We start from the raw sequence: 18,170 nt of genomic DNA on the forward strand, positions 1-18,170 counted from the left end.
TCTTAGCTCAATAAAATACTCAGGACAATTTTTTGAGAAAATAAGACAGACCTGAAGTTATTATTTACTTTTCCAAGCTCTTTCTGAGCTCTAAAGGCATCAATAATGGAGATAGCCAAATCAATGTTAGCAATTACCCAGATTAATGGACAACAGTTGAACAACATCCCAAAGATCAGTGTCGACCTCTGACATCAGACTGTGGGAGCCCTGTTCAGAGAACCACTCCAGGCAAAACCGATACCAATTTACAACACTATTCAATTTGCATGCTAATGCAGCCAAAGCATGATGAGTAGAGTAGGCTACGGGGCTGGTTTGGTTCTAGTGCTGCTTACGCCGGCAGACAAATCACCTCCCAATAATCGCATCAGACATTGGCTCCAGTGTAAGAATGGGAACATGAAGTGGAGTTGAAACACAAGATGCTTCAGTAGAAAATCCACTGCATGTTAGCTTCATTGTGAGGCAGAAGGGCCAAGTCAGCGTCAAGGCGTCTATTCTATTGGTCTGAAATATTTTAAAGAATAATATGCATATCCATAAGCTACAAGTGTAACATATAATCAAGGCCTACACATGCTGGCAATGACTCATTTATAATCCAGACAAATGTATTTACATCAGTTGACATTTTAATGTATAGCAACAGTACAAAGTGAATCGTTTGCTTCCAAAATAGTAATGTTTTGTATGTACAATATTTATACAATAATTTATTGGTTAAAAAAGGTTCAATGGTAAAATGTATTACAGTTTATTGCACCACACATTTATAAATTATCATCATAAAAACATCACACATGAAACATTTAACACTTAAACAGGACATGGGTTTTCTTATTTTGATTCAACTGTTACGTTTTTAAAACTCTTTTACGAATATCTATTTGTGGAGTGCCCTCCAAAGTTGACCAAAATGACCAGGGCCCGGTTTCCTGATAGCGATGGAATTTAGGCTTAAGTGTTTTAATAAGACATCTTTCCTACAACTGCCAAATATGTAACATGCGTTTCCCATACTGATAGACTCTCAGATCAGCTTTCTCCATGCAAATCTTTCCTTTAACATTATAATTATTTAACAATACTGACGACGGATCAGTTTCTGGAGAGATATTCCCACCTACGGCTGCAAATATTATAATAACGCTTACCAAATTACATTTATGAAAATGCACTAAATCACCGATTTGGCATATCATTGCGTACATTATGCTACACATCATTAAATATATAGAGACAAATACAGACAGTAGTCTACAAATAGCAAAATAGAACTCAATTGATTGAACATTGCAAAAATCACTGAAGCTGGAAACTCATATCTCCCTCACTAACTTTAAGCATCAGCTGTCAGAGCAGCTCACAGATCACTGCACCTGTACATAGCCTATCTGTAAATAGCACATCCAACTACCTCATCCCCATATTATTTTTTATTTAATTTTTTTGCTCCTTTGCACCCCAGTATCTCTACTTGCACATTCATCTTCTGCACATCTATAATTCCAGTATTTAATTGCTAAATTGTAATTACTTCACCACTACGGCCTATTTATTGCCTTACCTCCCTAATCTTACCTCATTTGCACACACTGTACATATAATTTTCTATTGTGCTATTGACTGTACGTTTGTTTATTTGAGTTGTGTAACTCTGTGTTGTTGTTTGTCTCGCACTGCTTATCTTGGCCAGGTCGCAGTTGTAAATGAGAACTTGTTCTCAACTGGCCTACCTGGTTAAATAAAGGTGAAATACAATTTTTTTTAAACATTAAATGTATTTCTATATGAATGAAACAGGCCTACTGTTTATATTTTAATGTACTCATCTCAGTTTTCATTTGAAGCATATTTTTATACGTCGCATGTTTGTATCTATTGCAAAGACATTGGCAACTTTGGATTTGTAGTCAGCTTTGTTCTGAAGTCATTGGCAGCCACAGACACTGATAAACCATGTGATTCTAAGGTTAGTGGATATCCTCTGTGTATAATGGGACGCAGGAGGGGAAAAAGCATCTAAGGACGCACTTAGCTGTTCTACAAGTTGTCTGAGACAGGCATGAGATTACGATTGGTTCCAAGTGCTACGTTAATAACAATGGTTTTGGGAAACAGCTTGGAGATGTAATAATGTTCCTATGAAGAAGGGTCTAACGATGAACAATGCTTTTGGGAAAACGGGCCCAGGACAAGTAACTGGTCAAAATTACTGGAGAATAATGGAGAAATCATCAAGAGGGTAATGAATGATTTCAGTGCAGATAAACATATCAAACAGAAACCCTGAATTAAAGCAATCTTATGGAGAGTCCAGTTTTATAATGCTAATCTTTAAGATGACACTCAGTGAATGTAACAGCAAAAATCATTTGTCATTTGAATATGTTAAATTCAAACCATTTAAAAGGCTATTCTCTCATCTTGACCTCATCTTTTAAAAACGTTAATGGGACATATTTAAAAGAAAGCTACAGTCTACTTGATGCAACAGGAATCTTGAGTTTCCACCTTTGAAAGTATGCTATGTAGAAACCTGAGGATTCTCTGAAAGTATAACACAATGATCTACTGAAATTCAAGTATCATGTTCAATGTAAACATTGACTGATGGCTGAGGGGTCTCATAAACCAGGAGGAAACTGATCTGACCCACAGGAAGTGTCATTAATCTTCCAGCTCTAAGGAATGATTCCCAAAGCTCCATTGGCTACTTTGGGTCACTGCTAATATACAGTTGGTTAAATAAATGGTCTAGAAACCCACTTCCCTAATTTCTGTCATCCCCAGAGTGCCTTAATAACTTAAAACCACCTCGTTAAACTTTTCTAAATATAATTTCTACTTTGGCTACAGGGCATTTTACATAGTATGAAACATGAGAAACTTTTAGGACTAAGAGCAAGGGTGAACAGGCTGAAGTGATCATTTTAAATAATGGGTATATTTGGAATGGTTTTCTATTCAGATTTATTCTCTTTACAAATGTACTGAATTCTGATGGCTTAATTCAATTAAATCTGGACTGCAGTATGTACACAACAGCATAAATAAATTCAAATAGACTCATAGAAGGTTTTGGGCACCAGATTACCTCCCCTCACAATGCATCCAGTTCCCAGATTTAGGCACATGTTTGCACAGGCAGTAGGCAGAGTTACTGTGTAAACATTACTAAGGCAGATTTGATTGAATCCAGCCCAAAGTACGCCATAATAGAATTGACCCCCCCATCCTGTAATAAGAGCTTTGTGTGGGTTTTTATGATAGAGTGCTCAGAGTGTGTCTAGTAAATTGAGTGTCTGGCAGGGCGGTAACCAAACAAAAATGTTTTGCTACCTTGGATGATCTGGAGATGACATTTTAATGTCACCTAATCGCAGAGTTCATTAACTGAAACCTTCAAGGAGCCTTCATAAGGCTTCCTGAAGGCTTTATGACGCAGCATTAGACTTGTCCGCTGAAAAGGGAATGTCAGTCCAAGGCCAAGGCTATGATATGCATGTATTTAGTTTTTGTGGTACTGTTTAGTAGTCTCTCGATGCCTGCTCATCCCTTACACCTCCACATGTGGCCCCACTGCAGCAGACAGAGAGAGGACAGCAGTGCTTGGTGAATTTGCTTGTATATCTGTGCTCTTTCCTTGTTGAGCACTCAGGCTGAATTATTATGTTGTTCAGTTTCCTTCACCTGCTGCTTGTGGGGCTGCTTGCTCTTCTGGTAGCATATGACCTGTGTCCTGGGCCTTGTCTGTCTGTGTGTCTCTGAGTACACACGTCTGCCTCAGCTCTCCACAGACATGGCTGTGATGATCTGCTCTACTTTGTAGGCCAGCCTCTGCTTCTGGGCCTGCTCATCCTGCTCCAGGGCCTCAATGATCTGACACATACACATACAAGACAGACACGAAATCAGCAAAGCAGGCAGGGAAACACAAGGTTACTGTACTTTGTGCTGCAAATACCCTCTAGATGCCCCTGTTTTGGATGCCACCCTAGCCCCTTACTGTATTTTGTAAAGACATTGAGGTATAGGGCCTCACCTCTTGGCTGTACTTGCTGACGTAGGCATACATCTCGTGCAGGGCACACAGCACATTGAACTCATTGGAGTGAAGACGGGCCTGCTCGGCCAGGTAGGCATTCATGTCCTGGTCACTGATGGCAGGTAGGCGGTTTATGTCCGCGTAGTACCTAGTGGGAGACAGAAACGCACACAGGCTGTTCTGTCAGCCAACATGTAACCTAAACACAGCAGGCGTAAAAGAAACACCTGAAACTACACACCCCACATTCTGGACATGACGAGATAATAAAAAAAAACTGTTGACAGGTTCTCTTCTACACTGTTCGACCAATCCAGTGTGGAGGACAAGTTAAGATGGAGTGTTGTCTTGTTAATATTCCGGGTGGAAACAACTTCAGAGCGCAAACTGGCAAACATGTCGTAGCTAGCTGCTACCCACTGGGCACAGACATCAATTCAACATGTATTCCACGTTGGTTCAACATCATTTATTTGAAATGATGTGGAAACAACATTGATTCAACTAGTGTGTGCCCAGTGGGTATATGTTTCACTGTGGACTGTTAAAAAAAAAGCCTGGACACTGAAGTCAGTCTTCCTCTGTGATTTCAGTGTAAAAGAATAACTACGAATCCATTAATAATATTACAGTTGAGTGATGTGAGTAAAACACACACTCATCTCACCTCTCCACCCAGCTCTTGTAGTTGGGGATGTCCTTGGCGTAGAGTAGCTTGGTGGAGGGGGAGTCCTTGCCCAGGCGATGCTCTGAGGTAGAGCAGGAGTCCATGAAGGTCTGAGCCACCACAGACAGACAGGCGTCTGTGATGCTGCTTTTATGGATGTCAAACACAAATTGCGGGTTCTTGATCACATTCACCCAGAAGCGCAGAGGCAGGCTGGGACAGAGGGAGGATGAGAAAGAACAGTTTACAGACAGTCTATATATTGACACGATTAGCATAAAATCATTATTGCTTTCAAGTAGCACTGTAATCTGCACTCCCTTACCAGTTGCTTTTCCATGTGTGGCGAACGTCCATGTCATGGATGCCATGCTTGTCAGCCTGCTCGTCCAGGAAGTCAAACATGTACTTGATGGCGAGTGGAAGAGCACTGCCCCGGCACACAGTGCTGAACAACGTCTCAAACAGATCATCCACAAACTTCTGCAGTGTACCCTAAATAAAAAACCACAGCGATGTTAAAAACACACCATAGCATTGGAACAAAATGACTGAATCTGTAATTGCTAAGATGCTCTGGGGGGAGAGTAAGGGAATACCTTAGTAGCCAGTAGCCTGGTCAGGTAGATCTCGGACACCATCTTGGAGCCACGCTCACCCTCCTTCTGGTCCCCATGGTCGTGGTTCTTGACCAGGTGCCACACCTTCACCCCACTCTCCATGTCCGGGGTGAGCATGGGCACGCGGGAGTGAGGGCTGTCAGGACTGGTGGGGGTGGAGCGGAATGGTACATCTGCAGAGAGAGAGGGTCCCAGACAGACGGTCACGATATATTATCTCTAGAACAATGAATAGGTAAGTAAGTGGTTTGGTGGTGGGAGTGGCTCCAGGGCAGGTCTGATTGACTGACCGTATCTACTGATGCTGCGTGGGAAGCTGGCTGAGGAGGGCAGGTTGTACGAGGACATCTGCTTGGGCACCAGGGCTACCACACAGTGGTCTGACACCTGCAGGATTCATACGGAAAACACAAGGGTTCATGTCAGTTTGACCCACTCCCAAATCCACATTATTGGGTCAGAACATGACATTGATATGAGAAATTTGGCCCGATGAAGACCTATAGAAGTTATTCAATTTACAATTTGTGATATGCAGTATAATGAACTTGAACTTAGGGGGTAGGCAATGGTGAAGATGTGGGTTTTTAGGTGGGGCTGAAAGATAGTGATGAACTCAGAGTCACAGATGGCTGGAGGGAGGGAGTTCCAGACGCTCTGCGCAACACTGGAGGTAACACTGGTAGGGGAGAAGAAGGTCAGAGAGGTGTGTATGCCTTTTGCAGTAAAGCAGGCTCCCAGCATGAGTAGAATTCACTGCTGCTGCTCTACAGGAGCCACAGACCGGGCTGTCACAAAACCAGGTACGTAGCAGAGGGGAGCATTTCCCCCCCCAGAGAGACTAAAAGTAATCGAGGGAAATTGTTCATTTCCTTGATAGATTTTATCAACACATTCATCTCTTTCAAACCCTCCCTCCTGGTGTGGCAGCTAAAGTTGGATGTCTTTATCGCTTGGCTTAATGCAAACATGTTTTACACCCCATAGTCAGAGCATTTGTGAGTGCAGAGTGAGATGGACTTTAATGTGTTTACACTAGTGCTCTTTTTAAAGCTGTTTAACATGAACACCCCTCTTGATCTACCTGTAGCAGGAGGCAGCTGACTCATACAGGAGATGAGAGAGGTGGATTAGTTTGGTTTACTATGGCCAGAGGCAGCATTGTGGACAACAGCATGTACAGAGGCTGTGAACTGTGTTAGTGAACTGTGTGATGGGGATTGAGTGGTTTGACCTGATAGTGCATGAGGGTGTTTAGTCTCTTCCAGTCTCCTTCAATCTTAGTGGTGATGTCTTCATCCTGCAGGACCACACGTGCCGTCCTCCCCTGGCGCCATTCTGGTGAGGGGAAAAACCCAGGTGTGCATCTATGAGTCCCTTTGCAAGGTTCAATAAGTCAGACACAAGCAGACAGTGAATAACCACTGTATTAGTTATTGTATGTCATCCATTCATTCTGACTGGAGCCAGTCTGTCTCACCCAGGTCCATGTCCGCAGCCCGAGGCCTCTGGGAGAAGTGCATGTTCCTACAGACAGCATCCAGAATCTTCTCCTTCACCTGGGTGATGGTGTCACAGTTGAGCACCTTAACGGGGAGCTCAGGGCTGTTCTCGTTGTCTGGGTTCACACAGCTCAGAGTCTGAGGAGGGACCAGAGAGAGAGAGAGAGAGTGCTGTTATTAGTATTCACTGTCCCTCTCTTTAAATCGGCCTCCTGGCTGCATGGAAAAGGCTCTCCTCTCCTTGTGTGCCATCTCTCTCACAGCTTTGGCCAGAAATGTAATTTCACACTTTCAGCTGAATGCCGGGTTGCCAGCTCTAGTGGGGCATTAAATGGATAATGAGACACAACCTCTCCCACAGGGTGACCAGAGACGTGTCGTCTTGTAACTGGGCTGCTCTCAGGCTAATGCCTCTGGGGGATGAGCCACACTGTTGCTGCATCCAACTTCTGCTTTAGCTACGGACAAGTTCTCCCAGGGGCAAGCCTTGATTACATCATCAGGTTTAACTCTTAGCTGATTGTGTCACTGAACAGCATGTCAAACATGATTTGTATCATCCTTTTGGCTCTTTACTGTTGTATTATCTACATACCCTGATGAAGACAGCTTGGCTGTCGAAACGTTGGTAATTACATTTTTGCATCTGAGCTCCTAGAGTGTTCGGCTCTCTTTTATTTTCAAGTTTTCTACTTCGCTAGCCAGCACCTCGTCTTAATAGGTGTGCGTTTCTTTTTCTTCTAGATCGTATTATCTACAGTAGCCAATTAATTATCTCCTATTCAGAGCTTTGACATAAGGGCACCATGAGTTAATATTTACAGAGGCGCTGCACAGCATGTCCCCTACCAACTGTGGTGTAAGCAAGCACCTCACTTTTATGGTGGTAACTATGATTAAGAAAATACTCCCAAGTGGTTTTAAAAGAATCTGACATCTAAGACATATTGTTGTATGGTATGGTGACTCACCAGGGTCTTGTAGTCAATCTGCTGGCGGATGAGTTTGTCTTCACTGAGGGAGTAGCGTGCCTCCCCGGTGATGCAGTCGATAGGTCCCTTCTCCATCTGCTGCTTGATGGCACAGTAGAGCATGAAGAGAGGCTCACCTGCACACTCCTTTGTCCAGGAAGGAAAGGACGTGTGCGAGAGGAGAGGATTGAGAGAGGAAAGGAGAGGAGATGTACATTGTTCATAAAACACGTCCATATCACACACGTGTTATCCCAACGCACATAGAAATCCATCTGGTGTATCATCAATAACAATCATTCGAGGATTGGAGTGATATATCATGGTGACATCTGCAGTGATGAGGTTCCAAGTCATTGATATTACCTTAAGGAATTTGTGAAGTAGGAAGGCAAACCAATTAGTCAGCATCTTCTCTGCAACTGACTCGGTTCTGCAAGAAAGGAACAGACGGATACATTTTAAAAGAGGGAGATGTCGGAACGTAGAGTGGTCTGACCATTTAGGTAGAGAGAATGCTTAAGAGGGACGGTAGACAACCCAGTGTTGTGTAAAAAAACAACATGGTGAGTTAGTTTATGTAAAAGTAATATTCTGCTCTGCATGGTCTCAGAGGACTAACACCAGAACCTGAGTGCTGCTGCTATAGAATGGAACCTATTTGGGTCATGACATAATTGTGCAAAAGCTACTATCTGACCACTTTCTCTCCTTTCACTGTGTCAGCAGTGCTCATCCCATCATCAAACACTATGTGGGCAAGATTGTGATTTATTATGTATCAATAGATACACTAAAACATACTTGTATGTTCTATTTGATAAAACATTCAAAGATCTAGATGTTAAATATGAACCTTTCGCCTCCCCTTAGAGGTAATACTACAGTATAGCTCCATTGCAGCCTCCTAACTTGCTCATCTCTTTCCTTCTGGAAAGATGGTGCCGATAGACATGGCAGCTCTGCTTCTAGCTCCTAGCTCCTAGCTCCTGCTCAATGCTCTTTCTCATACATATAGCTGGCTATCGCTTCTTTCCCATTGCCTGCATTCCATTATCTTTGGGATTGTTTTTGTGACTGCACAATGTTTGGGCTAACAAGGTCAGCCTTGCTGGCTCCCATGTTAACACATCCTTATATTTAAAGAGTGTGTCTCAGATTGAGTGCCTCCTATGAAAGATTTAGCAGGCTTCTCCCAGTCCTGGGAAAACAATGTGCTGTGCAGAATAAAGTGAGGTGGAGGGGAGAAAATGTGAGCTTCAGCTGAATGTTTCATGAGTGGCACATAGAGTATAAGTCAGACTGACAATGGCTGTCTACCCTCGCGCTCTCTCTGTCTCTCTCTCTCAATTCAATTCAATAGCTTTATTGGCATGGGAAACATATGTTATCATTGCTAAAGCAAGTGAAATAGATGATAAACAAAAGTGAAATAAACAATAAAAATTAACAGTAAACATTACAGAAGTTCCAAAAGAACAAAGACATTTCGAATGTCATATTATGTCTATATAACGTGTTGTAACGATGTGCAAATAGTGAAAGTACAAAAGGGAAAATAAATATACATACATATGCATTGTATTTACAATGGTGATGGTTCTTCACTGGTAGCCCTTTTCTTGTGGCAACAGGTCACAAACCGCTGCTGTGACGGCACACCTCTCTCTCTCTCTCTCTCTCTCTCTCTCTCTCTCTCTCTCTCTCTCACACAGTTATTCTGTGTGATATGAGGTTTTCAGCATTCAGAAAAACAGGAAACAAGCGTTCTCTGTCTGTACCTGCGCAGCAGTAGTTTAGGGTGGTTCTTGCTCTCCAGGTTGCGCTCGATGAGGTCAGAGAGGAGGTGTTTGAGCACGTCTGTGGCGTACTCCAGGCGGCCCTGCAGCGCGGTCATGATGAGCGAGGCCACATAGCCGCGGTCACGCATGGAGAAGGAGCGCTGGAGTTCCAGAGTATGGATAAATGTCAGCAGGAACACTTTGTTATTCACCAGCTGGGCAAACTGCTTCAGAGCCTTCTCCACTCCCTGCTGCCCGCTCCCAGACACCTACACACACACAGAGACACACACAGAACCCTCAGAGAGTAGAGGGATCTTGCATGGGGTATATCATCTGATTCTACAAATAATGTACAGATACAGTAGATGGCAAGGGGTCAGGTGTTGCCACGTTTGTAATGGTTGGTTACCTCCAGCTCCCTGAGTACAGGATGGTCATCGAAGCCAGGGAAGAGGACCCTCATGGTATAGGTGCGGTAGTCCAGGTGGGGGATCCCAGCCCTGTCCAGGTCACTGGTCAGCTCGTTGATGTCAGTCTGCAGCTCAGCGAAAGCTAGGCGCAATTACAGAAAGAGAGAGAGAGAGAGAGAGAGAGAGAGAGAGAGAGAGAGAGAGAGAGAGCATGATTGGATTAGCATTTTATTGTTCTCTTGTATGGGCAGTTGAGATTGTCTGATAACATGTGCTGGTCAGATTCACCTTCCTTGCACTCCAGAGCCACTCGCGACTCCAGGTTGTCCATCTGCATCTGCAGGCGTTTGAGAGTGAGGTCATTCTCGTGCGACTTGCGTCTGTAGGCCAATAGGACAATGAAGACGATGATGAGCAGCAGGCCTCCTCCAGCCGTGATGCTGAAGATGGCGGGGAGGGTGAGCAGGCTGTCTGAGCGGATGTGGACTGCACCAGGAGAGATGTGGAGACCACCCACCTGGACCTGTACATAGACAATAAACCATAAACACACGTGTACATAGGCCCTCATGCAAAATGTAACACATAGGTAAACTATACTGATCAATACTTTCCTTTTTATATGTTTGTTTGACCTTGGCCAAGCTGCATTTGACTTAAAGTCCAAGTGCAGTCAAAATTCAGTTTTCCTGTGTTTGGTATCATATTGTATAGCAGCTAATGAAAAGAACAGTGTAAAAGTCTGAAATAATTTGATCAGTGTTATTTCCATCCAGTTGAAAATACAATCTACTCAAGAACTTCTAATCAGCAGGTTTTGCATGGGTGGAGTTTTGGCTTGCTTGGGGACATCACCAAGTGGCAAATAAGTTAATAGACCGATAATAAAGAGAGTTCCAAACCAACCTGTCTACCATTAACAGATAGTTTTCAGTTTTCCCCTCCCCATTCAGACCACTCGCAGACTGTCTTATCAAAATTCTTCCTTAATTGTTACACAGAAATGATTTGATACAAAAACGTCTGCTTTGGGCCTTTAATAGTTTATCTAGAACTGGACTTCGACAGACAAACTGACCAGGACTTTGTGCCGGCCTGTGAGGTTGGGTGGCTCACAGAGGAGCTGTGTGTCAGAGACGGTGAGGGAACAGGGTGTGTCCCCGATCAGCACGGTGTAGTTCAACCTGGCCCCTCCAGATGCCGAGGGCACCAGGTTACGCCCCTGCAACACAGAGAGGGAAACCCCGCATCCGTCAGGTCAGTAGATAGAACTCCTCATCTTATGACAGTACTGCTACAGAGTTATGGGCTGCTTAAGGTTGGGCTGGGTGGTCCCACCTTGAGTATGATGGGAGAGCCAGGTTTCTGCTCTAGCACCCCAGACAAGCTGAGGGGCTCTAGGTAAGGGTTGGGGTAGTAGATGAAACTGGTGCTGTTGTAGGTGAGCAGGGCCTGCACGTTGTTGAAGACAAAACCAAACTCCTCCACGTGTTTCACTGACTCCTGCTCCGGTGTGTACTCTGCCTTCAGGGAGGGAGCAAAGCAGCTTATCGTGGTGGTGTTGAGCACCTTACACACCTGGGGAGAGATCCAAGGACAGAGACAGACAAGAACAAAGAAATAATTGTCAACACTTTTGAAATGACAATTAGAATTGGCCACCATTTCTCAGGACTAGACAATATACAGGACAGGGGAAAGAGATACAGTAATATGTTATCAGTGGACAGACTCACGTTGACAGACTCGTGACCGGCATACTTGACCCTGACCCTCGGCTCCTGCACCACATCTAGGTTGGTCCCCGTCACCATCAGGGTAGTGTGTCCACTAGAAAACACAACACATACACCATTTTACACCTCTATATCGGCCACTGAATAGGTGATCCGGGAGATAAATGTCAGTTTCCTCTTCCTGTCGTCATCAAAATAACCTGATTTGTATTGAATTGTACTTTTTTCAGCATAAATGCATCTTTGGTACCAGGAAAACATTGAACTGTTCTGGCCAGTTAGAGCCAAGTGGAACGGTTCTGCTAGCTGGCTTCCTGTTTATTCATCTATCAGGTATCCAAGACTGGCATTTCCTGAATGCTACCTGATTGTGTTATATGTATTAACACAAACAAACTAACCCTGTTATCACTTGGTCTACATGTAGAGCTCAGAATAAAATTAGACCGATCTGAAGAGAAGAGAGAAACTAAATGGAAAAGTGGAACATCTGTCTAGTTAGCTTGAGATGGATCCAGTCATTCCCACACTTCAAAGGATACCTAAGCTTTGGTGGCCACATGGTGTGACTGCACACAGATGATGAGACGATGGGACTTTAATTATAAGTCTGTGAAATCCTCCGTCAGTTGACTTAGTAGAAAGCCACTAGCCACTCCACTGCACAACTTCTCCCTGGCTGGCTGTTTCTGTGTCCTCGAGTCACACCCCGCACTGCACCAACTATCATGCATAATCTTTGACAGGAAGGCCAGCAGAACAGGTTGCTGTGGTCCCTTGCATCTTCACTCACCTTATCCCTCAGTAATATACAGCTGAACCAAATGGGGGAAAAACATCAATAGTTTATTAAAATATCAGTTTATTCTATGCTGGGGGGGTTACTGTACCTAGTGATGCTCCACTCTGGCTCGATGCGCTGGACTGTGGGATCCTCAATGTACTCAAAGCTCAGGTTTCCTGGCACCTTGGCCAGATCCACAATGAGGCTGACCTGCACCAGGCCAGCGCCAGTCACAGAGGGTGCCGAGAAACACACAATCTCCGACATGGTCCGTCTGGGAAAACCAACAGGGAAAACCAACAGGGAATACCAACAGGGAAAACCAACAGAGAAAACCAACAGGGAAAACCAACAGGGAAAACCAACAGGGAAAACCAACCAGGTTAAATTCCTTTGATTCTGTCTGTGCCTACTCTTTACCGCATGGGAATCTTAACTCTACTACAGTGAGTTATGAACATTACCATGCAGGGCGAGCGAGCATTACTGTCTGCCTCTTCCTCAGTAGAGACACGTTACAGAGGAAAAGTGGTAATTAGAGGATTTATAGCTAATGGTTCCTCTTCTTCACCCTACTGACTCTCACAAGGAGGCCTTTTTGATCTTTAAAGGTCCAAAACAGTCTTTTTTCTCTCATTCTCAAATAGCAACTCTTCTGGGTAACAATTAAGTACCTTCTGGGATTGTTTTAAATTAAAATGGTCAAAAATAAACATAAATGGCTTCTTAGCAATTTCCCAATAAATCATTTCTTATTCATTTTCTTGGTCTACTAACTAAATTAATGCCTGGTGCTGTTACCAGGCAGGCCAAAACTCCATCCCACCAATTTCAGGGAGTCTTTTCAAACAGCTCTTACACTAAAAGAGCATTATCATAATTAATCCAACCTCATAGTGTGGAAGAATACACTGTATATACAAAAGCACACTGTATATACAAAAGTATATATGCAAATGAGAGGATTCGGCTATTTCAGCGACACCCGTTGCTGACAGTTGTATAAAATCGAGCACACAGCCATGCAATCTCCACAGACAAATATTGGCAGTAGAATGGCCTTACTGAAGACTATGGCATCCTCTGACTTTCAATGTGGCACCGTCATAAGATGCCACCTTTCCAACATATCAGTTTGTGACATTTCTGCCCTGGTCAAATGTAAGTGCTGTTATTGTGAGGTGGAAACTTCTAGGAGCAACAACGGCTCAGCCGCAAAGTGGTAGGCCACACAAGCTCACAGAACGGGACCGCCGAGTGCTGAAGCGCGTAGTGAGTAAAAAACGTCTGTCCTCGTTTGCAACACTCACTACCGAGTTCCAAACTGCTTCTGGAAGCAACTTCAGCATAAGAACTGTTCGTCGGGAGCATTATGAAATCAGTTTCCATGGCCGAGCAGCTGCACAGAAGCCTAAGATCACCATGCAAAATGTCAAGTGTTGGTTGGAGTGGTGTAAAGCTTGTCGCCATTGGACTCTGGAGCAGTGGAAACGCGTTGAAATAGTTCAACAGAAGAATCTGGGTTTGGCGGATGCCAGGAGATCGCTACTTGCATAGTGCCAACTGTAAAGTTTGGTGGAGGAGGAATAATGGTCTGGGGCTGTTTTTCATGGTTCGGGCTAGGCCCCTTAGTTCCAGTGAAGGGAACTGTTAACGCTACAGCATACAATGACATTCTAGATGATTCTGTGCTTCCAATTTTGTGGCAACAGTTTGGGGAAAGCCCTTTCCTGTTTCAGCATGACAGCACGGGGGCACAAGTGAGGTCCATACAGAAATGGTTTGTCGAGATCGGTGTGGAAAACTGGACTGGCCTGCACAGAGCCCTCACCTCAACCCCATCGAACACCTTTGAGATGAATTGGAATGCCGACTGCGAGCCAGCGTCAGTGCCTGACCTCACTAATGCTCTTGTAGCTGAATGGAAGCAAGTCCCACAGCAATGTTCCAACATCTAGTGGAAAGCCTTCCCAGAACAGTAGAGGCTGTTATATCAGGAAAGGGGGGACCGACTCCATATTAATGCCCATGATTTTGGAATGAGATGTTCGACGAGCAGGTGTCCACATACCTTTGGTCATGTTGTGTACATAAAACCCAGGAAAATCACATATTTAACTGCACAGGACCTTTTAAAATTGGTCCCGACAAAATAAGAGTAGGCACTTTCATCAAGTCCCCACTTTTATATAAGGATCTTTGTAGGAGCTTCCGTAGAGGATTCTCTTTTGGCCTTCTCCTCTGCACTCACCTGTACAGCTCACAGGTCTGGTTTCCAAAGGTAACATTCACTCTGCTACCAGCACCCAGGTTCTCCCCCACGATGGTGACCTTAGTTCCGCCAGACTCAGGCCCTCGGCCAGGGGTCAGTCCCACCAGGTTAGAGGTCTGGGAAAAGAGCATTTTCTCAATATTCCACATGGCATGTTACTTTGTCAACTCTGTTGTCGATGACTCATATGATAGTCTATGAGAACAAACTGTTCCAGAGCAATAATACTGAAGTAGAGAGATGTGTACTATGTATGCATATCATACCACAAAGGAGTAGAGCTGGGAGGACTGAGTTTGTAGTTCTGGTCTACATTCACCAACACACAGCTGGACTGGACCAGGTGCCCTTCCCTGAGACGTAGAGTCCATCTCACACACAATCCTGTCAAGTCACAGACACACAGAGAGAGAGAGAGAGAGAGAGAGAGAGAGAGAGAGAGAGAGAGAGAGAGAGAGAGAGAGAGAGAGAGAGAGAGAGAGAGAGAGAGAGAGAGAGAGAGAGAGAGAGAGAGAGACTACTGTATGCTTATTGTTATTGTTGAATGTATGGTTATTTTGACACTTGGTTATTGTTGTCAATGTTGTCCTGTTGACAATTTCGATATGAATAAGCTTCGGCAATATGTACATTGTTACGTCGTGCCAATAAAGCAAATTGAATTGAGGGAGAGGGAGAGAGAACTTTGCTGTACACGTTTTTCAAGTGAACAGAAAGTGCTATTTTCTGTTGGTCTCTCCATTCAATGTGATTGTGGCAGACTTTCAAAGTAGTGGTAGGTCAATATGGAAGGCCATCGTTCTTCCTAATGGAAAACCAATAGCACCAATAGAATAGCAATGTTAAACTACACCCCATCTCTACCACCCACCATTAACTCGGGCACCATGGCAACAGTGTGTTCTCCATAAATTTGTTAGCGTGTCAGGTCAATAAGATAAAGTATGCAATGAATAAGTCATTATAAAACTGACCTACAGTAAAAATAATGGTTGTAATGCCATGCTTTAAAGCACTGTGTGGGGCCTAAATGAGTAGTCCCAGAAATGTCTTAGGGATTAACCTTTCACCTGACAATAACAGGACCCAATGAATCCTCTTCTCGCCCCCCTCTGCTATGTCGGGCGAGTTTTCCAATTTTCTGCTGGCATGTTTCTTTATACAAGGATATAAATAAGGTGCCCTCAGCCATGGACCAATTGAATGACATGGCTGTGGGAGAAACCCGTGGCTAACAGATTGTCCCTGCAGTCAGTGACATGCAGCGCATTTCAATTACAGCGGTGCCGTCAGCCTCACGAAGACACACAAAACAGCTCTGCTCTCCACTCCTCAGTACACTAAAGCAAGCCTGCTGCAAACTGTTTATCTCTATCTCTATCATATCACTCTATCATCTTTGTGTGTGCGTGTGTGTGTGTGTGTGTCTTTGCGTGTAAGTGCCTGAGTTTGTGCATGCATGTGTGTCTGGGTGCTTCTGTGCGTGTTGGTCCTTACTGTTCTGCAGTGATGTAGCCCTCTTCCTGTGGAGTGCAATGTACCCCTGCCACCTCCACGTTCCCCAACAGTTCTGAGAAGGACAGGCCCAGGTTCATTCCCTGTATGGTGACCAGTGTCCCCCCCTCTGGAGGCCCTGCCACTGGACTCACCTACAGGGAGGAGACAGTGGCATGGAGAAGTGCGAGACTTAGAGCACTTCAGAACACTGTATATTAGTGTTTGAAAGTGAGAGGATACAATAATAGGTAGAAAACATATCAATCAGAAAACATGCGGTTCAAATAGAGCCTTTAAGTAATATTCCATGCGTAGGCCCTGTAGCAGCACTGCATCACTATGTACAAAGATAATTATTCAGAAGCTCTCCTTAAAATGGCTTGACCACACAAACACCCCTCAGGTCTGTAGTGCAGCTCTATCCCTGTTCCCAGCAGCAGGCAGTAGCAGTCTGGGTCTGAATCAATTCCCTCCCAGACTGCCACTGAAACACTAATAATGTGACAGGGACTTCAAAGGCTTGCGGCTCTTTGAAGTGGGAGCATTAGTTATATGTCTGTCTGACCCACTATGTCTCTTGTAATAAAGAAGGAGTTAGGGCCAAAAATACTCACAAAATAGGCTGCATAGTGCACGGCTCATGGCTGCATTCATTTGGTTGCAGAGATAATGTTGTACTCTATGTGGCACTCGCTGTGTCTCGTATAGTCCTTCCTTAATTGTGTTCTACTGATTTGAAGGAGGATATGATGCTCATGTCTAAGGACTGATCCCAGTGTTTTTACTGGTTATTTCTGAGAAGACCTCTAAGGTCCTATGATGGATAATGATGAAGGTTAAAGTAGAGGTTTGCAGGAAAAGGTAAGGGTCTCACTGATTAACTAACCTCGGTGATGCGTGGGTTGGTACACTTGACATTCCTGCCGGACAGGTTGAGCCAGCGGCTGACGTAGGGGCTGATGGGTGAACAGTGCTGCTTCATGGTGCAACGGCCTTCTCCACTGCACCAGCCACACTGGAACTTCTTCTCGGCCCTCAGACACATGCCACAACTGTCCCGCTGGGCACCACACTTATACAGGTGCACTGTGGGATAGAGGAGGACCGCAGTTGAATTATATTCAGTGCGTGTATATTTCACAGTATTTAGATATTGGATGGCACTATTCTACAACCAAATACATAATGGAAAGAGTTCTAACAGTCAGAAACCAAAAATGGTAAACACAAAAGTTCACCCTTCACTCTCACAGCACAAATGATTGGCCTTAATAATAACACAGTAGAGCGTGAGAGCCATGTGAACTTTATCTGAAGGCAGAGGGAAAGCTTTGACGTGGGCTAGACCCCATTCATCCCAACAGAGTGACTGTTTTCCACTCCTCAGCAATTGCAGGCAATGATGGATGGCACAGGCACCTTTAATCTTCTCGGGATTGTCGATGATGAAATTGCCGTTCCAAACGATAGAAAGGTCCACCGCCAGGTCACTGATCTTTACACCCTCATAGATGTACTGAGAGAGAGAGAGAGAGAGAGAGAGAGAGAGAGAGAGATGCGGCTTTTAACCACCTGTCATTTCTATGATCACTATCTGCTCCTCTCCCCTGGGACTTGCCCATATTGGGACAGGCCTCTGCGGGGACTAGAGAGGCTGTTCATTGGACGTGAGAGAGGAGAGTGAGGTATAGATACATTAAAATGTCATGTAGTCTGTGTAGCCCTGTCTGCCACTCTTCCTCACTCAGCTATCTGAGAAGTTGGTCTCCACTGAAACTTGAGTCTCAAGGGAACCTATTATGTCCATATTACAAGGACCTAGATGTATGTTTGAATGACACGGACATGTTAGGTTTCAGACATAATTTAGATGTCT

The 18,170-nt window shown here is 44.3% G+C and overlaps 1 protein-coding gene across 1 annotated transcript in view; it reads right to left on the minus strand.

Annotated features, from left to right (window-relative positions):
- Nucleotides 1–623: 623 nt before the first annotated feature.
- The window catches only part of LOC115138605 (plexin-A2-like), a 58,374-nt gene continuing 40,827 nt past the window's right edge, over nucleotides 624–18,170 (minus strand). The window contains exons 11-32 of the mRNA XM_029675638.2: nucleotides 17,714–17,810; nucleotides 17,181–17,380; nucleotides 16,295–16,446; nucleotides 15,064–15,181; nucleotides 14,777–14,913; nucleotides 12,632–12,799; nucleotides 11,742–11,835; nucleotides 11,344–11,583; nucleotides 11,084–11,227; nucleotides 10,294–10,528; nucleotides 10,005–10,147; nucleotides 9,593–9,861; nucleotides 8,178–8,244; nucleotides 7,812–7,958; nucleotides 6,819–6,978; nucleotides 6,573–6,676; nucleotides 5,629–5,725; nucleotides 5,318–5,511; nucleotides 5,044–5,213; nucleotides 4,719–4,931; nucleotides 4,049–4,199; nucleotides 624–3,885 (exon numbers count right to left, since the gene is read on the minus strand). Coding sequence (XP_029531498.2) covers nucleotides 3,790–3,885; nucleotides 4,049–4,199; nucleotides 4,719–4,931; nucleotides 5,044–5,213; nucleotides 5,318–5,511; nucleotides 5,629–5,725; nucleotides 6,573–6,676; nucleotides 6,819–6,978; nucleotides 7,812–7,958; nucleotides 8,178–8,244; nucleotides 9,593–9,861; nucleotides 10,005–10,147; nucleotides 10,294–10,528; nucleotides 11,084–11,227; nucleotides 11,344–11,583; nucleotides 11,742–11,835; nucleotides 12,632–12,799; nucleotides 14,777–14,913; nucleotides 15,064–15,181; nucleotides 16,295–16,446; nucleotides 17,181–17,380; nucleotides 17,714–17,810 — 3,396 coding nt within the window. The 3' untranslated portion in view covers nucleotides 624–3,789. The remainder of the gene's footprint in view (nucleotides 3,886–4,048; nucleotides 4,200–4,718; nucleotides 4,932–5,043; nucleotides 5,214–5,317; nucleotides 5,512–5,628; nucleotides 5,726–6,572; nucleotides 6,677–6,818; nucleotides 6,979–7,811; nucleotides 7,959–8,177; nucleotides 8,245–9,592; nucleotides 9,862–10,004; nucleotides 10,148–10,293; nucleotides 10,529–11,083; nucleotides 11,228–11,343; nucleotides 11,584–11,741; nucleotides 11,836–12,631; nucleotides 12,800–14,776; nucleotides 14,914–15,063; nucleotides 15,182–16,294; nucleotides 16,447–17,180; nucleotides 17,381–17,713; nucleotides 17,811–18,170) is intronic.

This window comes from Oncorhynchus nerka, linkage group LG2, assembly GCF_034236695.1.
Source record: "Oncorhynchus nerka isolate Pitt River linkage group LG2, Oner_Uvic_2.0, whole genome shotgun sequence".
NCBI classification, from domain to species: Eukaryota; Metazoa; Chordata; class Actinopteri; order Salmoniformes; family Salmonidae; genus Oncorhynchus; species Oncorhynchus nerka.